Below are 8238 nucleotides of genomic sequence, written 5' to 3' on the forward strand. Positions count from 1 at the left end.
ATTGAATATTTTATTAAAGCCGTGAGCAACAATCTATGGCCTTTAAGTCACTCCCTACCGTCCACTTTTGACCCGCCCTCACTGGTTTATTGAAGATGAAGAAGTTTTTGAATATGTTTCAAGTTTTCGCTCAAACTTTGAATAAAAAATAAGAATTGCGGAAAATACTCTGGTTCTTGACATCCAGGCACCATAATTATAATAGTGATCAGCACACAAAACAACAGGATTTCACATGATTTTTCATAAAAAAACGACTTTCATCTTTGTTTTGTTCTCCTGATTGTTCACTTTGAGGATTGCTGTGATCATTTTTCTTTTAAAATTTCAAACGCTGGTTTTGCAAAATAAACGTTTCATTCAAATCTCTTCCAGGACGGACATGATGACATGATGTCCTTCAGTAATAATTCAGCTATGATATCGGGCTGCGGTGCAGCTTTCTGTATACATTACAGTCAATTACACACACACACATCTCTGTGCTGATATCACCATCGTGTGCGTGTAAGTGATTCTGTCTTTGTGAGGTTAATTGAAGGCAGGAGTGCCAACTGCCTCAGACATAATCTGTCTACATGAACAGTGTGTGTGTGTGTTTGCAGGGATGTTAATGCAAAACCACCCATTCTTTCATTTTTAAGCACAAAAAACACTAGAAAACACACACAACTCTTCTTTTTTATCCCTCCACCTGCTCCTCCTCTACCTCAACTCAGACCAAAATAGAGATTAGCGTTGTGGGGGTGTGTGTGTGTGTCGGGGTCTGCTCCTGGGGATTTTGGTTTTACAAAAGAGACAAAAGAAAGCAAGAGTGATGCCATAAGGTTTGGATTTTTCTCATATCAGCTCTTATCAGGGCAGTCATTTTTGACAGGAGAAAAAGCCTTTATCTGGAAGAAACTGGGCCCGTCTGGCCTCTGCATGTGCACACACACACATGCACACCCACATGCACACAGCAGGTAATCGGCTCACTCGTGGAGTTAGGGGGTCAGAGAATAGAAGGAAAGAGATCTTGCCAAGTGTATCTCTCCTCTTTGACTGGATTAAAGCCCACCAGTATTCAGTCCAGGTGCTCTGGAGGATGGAGGGTGAGGGGAGTTTACGTTGGGTTAATTTTCTCTGCAGTACAGGACCGTGTCCTGCTGTTTTCTGTCTAACAAGATCAAACATATACGGGTTACATCTAAGGAAATATTCTTTAAAAAAAGAAGCCGGTGGGGGTCTGTCAGGGCTCATTTTCAAAACGTTTATTACTTTATTATCATGTTAACTATTACTTTATAATAACACCATAATTGCTGGCACTTGAAGTGCAAGATCATGGCTTCCTTAAATGAAGTGATGCTGCGTTTCTGTTGTGGAGGATGACAGGAGGAGACAAAAGAGTTAATTAGCGATGATTAAGCAGAGCTGCAGTCACTGAACACGGCCGAGTTTGAGCTTCGGTAATTGCTTCCTTTCCCGTTAATTCCCCCCCTCACTGTCCTCCTCTTTTTCTCTGGGCCGCTTCCACATATTTAGCAGCGCTCCTGTCCATCCATGCATGGGGGAGTCTCCTAAAAGGAGAGCTGGAGGGCCCTCTGTTGGCTGCTCAGGGGCCACCTTGATGGATTTACTGCAATAAGCGACTGTATCATGTCAACTTTTAGTAAAAAAGAGACAAAATAAACAACTTTGCTTAAAAAACAGAACAAATTTGCAAATAGCTGATAAGATTTCTATCGGACGACTTTCCCACATCTAATCCCATCATGCCTTGCACATTGTAAATGTTAATTAAATAGGGTAATCAAATAACAATGTTAAATTCAACTAGATTAATGGAATCATCTGCTTTAATGCAAGTGTGAATGCTGTACGAGGAATGTGGCAGCTGAAGATGCTGAAACTGATAGCTAAAAATGCTCAAGCCAATGACGGCTTGCCGTAATTTTAGCTAATTACCAAATTAGCCAAAAAATGAAAAGGCCTAATTTTGTCAAAACAGCTAGCACAATGCTAAAATATTAGCTAAACTCCAAATTTACAAAAAAAGGAAAAAGTCTAACTGTGCCAAAACGGCTAGCATAATGCTAAAATATTAGCTGAACTCCAAACCAGCCTAAAAAATGTCTAAATTAGCCAAAAATAGCTAGCATGATGCTAAACTATTAGCTAAACTCCAAATTAGCCTAAAAACATGTCTAAATTAGCCAATAACAGCTAGCATGATGCTAAATTCCAAATTAGCCTAAAAAATGTCTAAATTAGCCAATAATAGCTAGCATGATGCTAAAATATTAGCTAAACCCTAAATTAGCCTAAAAATGTGTTAATTAGCCAAAAATAGCTAGCATGATGCTAAAATATTAGCTAAACTCCAAACTAGACTAAAACATGTGTTAATTATCCAAAAATAGCTAGTATGATGCTAAAATATTAGCTAAACTAGACTAAAAAAATGTCTAAATTAGCCAAAAACAGCTAGCGTGATGCTAAACTCCAAATTAGCCTAAAAATTGTCTAAATTAGCCAAAAATAGCTAGCATAATGCTAAAATATTAGCTAAACTCCAAACTAGACTAAAAAATGTGTTAATTAGCCAAAAATAGCTAGTATGATGCTAAAATATTAGCTAAACTAGACTAAAAAAAAATGTCTAAATTAGCCAAAAACAGCTAGCGTGATGCTAAATTAATAGCTAATTTCTGCCTCCACATTTGGACAATATCAGACCCCTATGTTTTTTTTTTGTTTTGTTTTTTTTTGTTTTTTTTTTTTTAAATAATGTGCCCACGTGATCGAGACCCACACAAAAGTGACAATTTATTACACCCTTCTACAATTTGTATAGTTATTAATAATAATGAAATAAATAAAAGCGACGTAAATAGCCTCTTGGGGTCAAAAGATCCAGATGGCTTCTTCTGTTATCCTATGAACTGACTCAGGCCCCACATCAGAGGAGAAAACGACTATGTAGCCCTCTCAAGAAAAGTTTGGGGCCCCCTGCTTTAGAGTAGGGGTTCCCAACCCTCAGAATGTGGACCGGTACAAGTTTGCGGGACACTTGGTACCGGGCCCCAGAGAGAGAGAAAAAATCCTTTATATTTATCTAATTCCAAAGGAAGTTTTATTTTGGAAAAGTATTGGATTCTCACCACCACATCCGACTCATCTTTGACACGTTTCAAGTCGCTCAGTCGAATATAAACCCTAAACCCTGCTAAATTGAAACCCCAAAGTTAGCAAAAATGAAAAAAACAAACAGATATTGAAAGGTTTTTTATTATTTATTTTTTTTGCAGAACATTTGACTTCAAAGAAAAAAGAAAGCTACATTAACAAATAAATCAGGAGTCATTTACACCATAAAAATAATGTTACAAGGTTGCTGCTAATAAAGTTGCTCAAATGGTGGATTCATCCCTATTAATTATCTAGAAAATAACAGTTCTTGTGCTCAGTGGGCTAAAGATTTGATTCTGCTGCACGTTTAGAACAAACGCACCTCCGACAAATAAATATTGAACAACCGTTCATCAAACTGACTCCACCTTTACGAGACGGTTTTACAGCCTGAACATATTTTTGAATGAATGCTGACCATCTGCAACAGCTGGATTCTGAAGCATTAATGTGAAGTTGTGTTTCATTGTCAACATTCTGTTCCTGTTGACGTGGCTTATAGCGGAAATTTGTGACTTTTGGTTTCATTTTTGATTTGGAACTTAAGTTTTATCAGTAATAAACGTCCAGCGTAGTTATAAATTTCTGTTTTTTCTCTTTGCAGTTTGATTGATGGTGGCATGTTTTTTTTCTCTGTTTTCCAGCTGCTTCCTGTTTCATCAGATCGCAATTTTAACTAAACTTTACCTAAAAATTGAAGCTGCTAAAATATTGTTAACATAATATGAAAAAAACTCCTTATGGTTTGATCATGTCTGTTTTTATTGTTGCATAAACTGAAAAAAAAAAAAAAAAAAGCATCTTACTCCATTCAGTCAGGTTAAAATCAGAACAATGAAATGTCAATCATCAACTCAAGCGTATTTTTATTTTTTCTTTTAATTGTTTTTACTATTTTGTGCGTTAAAGTGAAGCAGAATTGTGTTGGGGAAAAAAAACACAAAAGTGTGAGACATGAATTGGTTTGAAAGAGGCAGGTGGTCGACATGGACCAACCCAAAAACAGCTGTTCATTTCTCAAAGCCCCCCCTGTGCCCCGCCCCCTTCACACCCCCCAGCATTCCCCCTAATCCATCCTTTGGCTCCACCCACCAGCGTCCCTCCCAGACAACTGTCTCCGTCTCCACCCCTTTCTCTGCTGCCCTCCAGTCCTATTGAGGGGAAAACTGCTTTATCATTTAAACTGTTTACTGGTTGTATTTTACAAAATATATTTCAATTATGAATTTTGTTAAAGTTGATGTGCTATAATCTTTTCTGTTGTTTTTTGTTAATATTTTTTTTGTACCCATGTGACTCCGGATTTCTCTTTCTTAAAATCCTAAGATTTTTGAGTGTTTCTTCCTGTGGACCAGCCCACTTTTTACTTTAAAATCCGTTGACTGTACGAGAACTGTACTCCTTTAATCTGAACGATCGATTTTAAAATTCTGACAAGACAGTATTTAATAAATGATTTACGATGTTTCCAACTAGACCCTAAATATTAAGGTATTTCTTTTTTTTTGAGTCATAGTCTTAAAAAAAAAAAAAAAGTGAAACATTTATTCTGGTAGAGTCTTGGGATTTATCGATACATATCCCGATACCGACATGTATCGGGATATGTATCGTATCACCAATACATACCACTCTAGTTTATCAATATCGCAAAAATTAGCATCTGAATTGACTTAATTTAAAGTAAAACAGTTTGTATGACATCATACTCACTCGGTCCAGTTCTCATTTACAGTCAATGGTGAAATCTGACTTGAACTTAAATCTCTATTTCTTGTAAAAAAGAGACAATACCTCAATATAAAGGTTAAAAAGTCATTAATATTTTCCATTACTCTGTATTGTACCATTCTGTGTTTTTGTATTATAGAATTGCAGGTTAACCTGATGATTTATAGTTTAATTTGGTTTTATTTTTAAAGAACAATTTGGTGTCTGACATTGTTTTTGACAAATATATTATTTTGAGACTCTATTCTTTAATTTGTCAGTTCACTTTTTTAAAAACTTTTTTCCCATATTTCATGTAAAGTTGAATAAAATTTCCTTGAAAAATGATTCTATTTCTTTATTTTTTGAGAAATTAATTTCTTTTAGTCCATTTCAATCCCACAATTATAAATTAAATGCAAAATGTTTGTCCTGGATGACTTCCTGTAAGAAGTGCATGGCGAGTCCCGGTGCAGGATATAAAAAGCTTGGTCTTGCCTCTCCTCCGGCTCATCTGCTGCCACTCAGCGCCCGGCCCACCAGCATGAACACCAAACCGGAGACGAGCTCCAGAGGAACGCCGGCTGCTGCCACCATGAAGGACAGACCGTAGAGCACCGACACCTCGGCCTGTGGGCACGACTCTCCCCTCTCCTGCAGGATGTAGCGGGCCACGTCCACCGCCTCCATCCACAGGACGTACAGCAGCAGCGTGGCGAGGAACAAACAGGCTGTGGAAGAGGGCAGATCGTTACTCAACCAGAGAAGTATGTGTGGGAGCGGCATGAACAGCTGACAGACACACGCTGGTGTCTTTCATTTACCAGCAGTGATGAGGAAGGCTCCGCCCAGCTTGTAGAGTTTGTGGCTGATGAAAGGAACGCCACACACCAGAAGGAAACCTCCAGCCAGGGCCGAAGCCAGCCCCAGGATTACCAACACGGTCCAGAAACCACGAAACACTGAGAGCGAGACACACAACCACGTCCACGGCTTATGGAATAAGTTAATAATTCTGGTGTCTCCCTTTGGATAAATTAACATTTTAGGTCAGAAAGTTATTCTGAAAGTTATTCTGCATTCATGTGGTGTTGGAAGATTTGTTTTTCTGATGTTCAGGTGTGTCTTCCGAGTCAAACAGTCATTTTTCTGGTCATTCCAACATCACATGAAAGCAACTTATCTCAGAATTTGCTGCAATTGGAACTAAAATTAGCACAAAAGCCACAATTTTACTAAATAATATATAGCTTTAAGACATAACATTTTTTAAGTTTTAGTCAAAATTAAAGCATGTTTTTGTCCAGATTCCATGTCATTTCCTTCTCTTATGAGGTGGATTTCCAAACCTCTCCACACATTTGCTAAATCTGAGCTAAATGTATTCATTTGATCAAACTTTAGTCCAGATCTTTCTGATGAAAACTGTGTTTTATTATGTCCTCAGGACACTTTTCCGATGATTGAGGACATATATTGAGGAAACTAAGTTCAAAATTACGTTTTAGTATTTCTTGTGAATCAAGAGCAGAAGAAAAAATGCAATTTGAAAAAGATCTTCTTTGTGACATAGAAAATACGCCACAGACTCCCTGCTTTGAATCCACTTGTAGACAAATAGATCCATGAATGTTTCTGTTTTCCTCGTCTGAGCTGACATCTGCATCTAAAATCTGATGCCAAGAAAATCTGTATTTTATAATCTGTGTTTTTGTTTTGGCCAAATCCGCATTATAATTTAAGTAAACACTATTAAAATAGATCAGAAGATGATCAGAATTACAAAATAAAGCATTTTTTTATGCATTAATGATCATGTTAGTTGACTTCTACCTAAACAACATTTATTGATGATTAAATTTTATTTCAAATGTATATTTTAAAAATATAGGGGCAATATAGTGCATTTTTTTTAATGTACGAAAAAAAAAACTTAAATATTTGAAAGGTGGTGATTTAAAGTAAAAGTACACCCACTCTCTATTATAGTCCTGTACAGTTCTATATACATAGAAACTACACACATTTATTTAGTTCCATTTAAAATAATATTTACCCAAAAACACACCAAAAAACTTTACATTTATAAATATTTACATGTATATCTATCAATAATATTTCTATATTTATTCTTAAACTTCTTTATGTTTGGAGGTTCCTTCAAGTGTAACCTGGTTTCATTCGTGTCTGCTTTTTTCATAAAATTATATTATTCCTTTCTTTTAATAACTATTTTTTTACATTTCAGATAAACCTATAAATGTTTCTTTGTCACCAGTTTTTGCACATTATTTGTAAGATAAATGGCTAAACTGTGTAAAATGAGCAACCTTGAAGATATTTGGCTCCTTTTTTATAATAATAATAATAATAATTAGATCAGCTAAACAATCAAGAGAATCAATGAAGTATTTTATAAAGCTTCATTTACCTTAGTAAGATGGGGACAGTGAAGTAAAGAGGTGACTCTCTTTGGGGGTTTTATAACTTTAGTAAGAATTCAGATATTTGATGTTTTGTGAGGACTCACCTGCAGCCGTGTCATAATTTGGATGGGGAACCTGTCCCAGAGCCACAGGTAAGGGGAAGAGGTAACCATGGACGCACAACTTGGATGTGGGCTGATTTACTGGTTCAAAAGATAAAGAAAAGTTTAAGAATCGATCTATTTAGCTCCTGTGACATGCTGTCAGTTTTTCTCACATACTCATGAGAGTGGTCAGAACGGCGTGTGCTGAGGGCTCCATCTGAAACACACAGCGCCAGAAAAACCCCTCGTGGTGCAGAGTGAGGGAAGACGGAGACGCGGTGACGGCTTCTTCAGACGCCATCTAAGAGGGACACAAACGTAGATCACAGAAGCCAACAGTCAAACCCGAACTTTCTTATTTTCAGGCTTGTCAACACGCCTGCAGCTGGTCCCTCTGTGCTGCAGCTGCAGCATCAAACGTGGTTCTGACTGAGGCCTGCTGAGACTTCTGCACAGACGAGTGCCGAGTGCCACTCACTTGTCAGGACGGGGATTCTGACAACAACTACAAACATCTTTTATTTGAAATTAACAACTCTGAGGGTCTAATCGTAATGTTCTTTGTAAACTTTCACAAAATCCTTTCTGAATTCGTGCTCTGGAAAATCTTTGACTAAATTAAGAGTTTTCATTTTAGAATTCAAGAGAGAATAAACTTAAGTTTAATATGAAATCAGGAGTAGCTTAGTTTTTTGTTTTTTTCACCCAAATTAAGGAGCATCCAATCTAAATGGAAACAGCAGTTCCACTTTAATCATAGACTGGCAGCAAGCTGTACAACAGTGACACCTACTGGCCAAAAATTGAATCAGTTTGAGAACAGT

At 37.0% G+C, this 8238-nt stretch overlaps 1 protein-coding gene across 1 annotated transcript in view; it reads right to left on the minus strand.

Moving 5' to 3' along the window:
- Positions 1-5228: 5228 nt before the first annotated feature.
- Positions 5229-8238, minus strand: part of LOC112153553 (transmembrane protein 182) — a 5823-nt gene continuing 2813 nt past the window's right edge. Inside the window, exons 2-5 of the mRNA XM_024283865.2 lie at positions 7592-7715; positions 7415-7513; positions 5709-5846; positions 5229-5615 (exon numbers count right to left, since the gene is read on the minus strand). Coding sequence (XP_024139633.1) covers positions 5395-5615; positions 5709-5846; positions 7415-7513; positions 7592-7715 — 582 coding nt within the window. The 3' untranslated portion in view covers positions 5229-5394. The remainder of the gene's footprint in view (positions 5616-5708; positions 5847-7414; positions 7514-7591; positions 7716-8238) is intronic.

The sequence above is a fragment of the Oryzias melastigma genome, linkage group LG10 (genome assembly GCF_002922805.2).
Source record: "Oryzias melastigma strain HK-1 linkage group LG10, ASM292280v2, whole genome shotgun sequence".
NCBI lineage: Eukaryota > Metazoa > Chordata > Actinopteri > Beloniformes > Adrianichthyidae > Oryzias > Oryzias melastigma.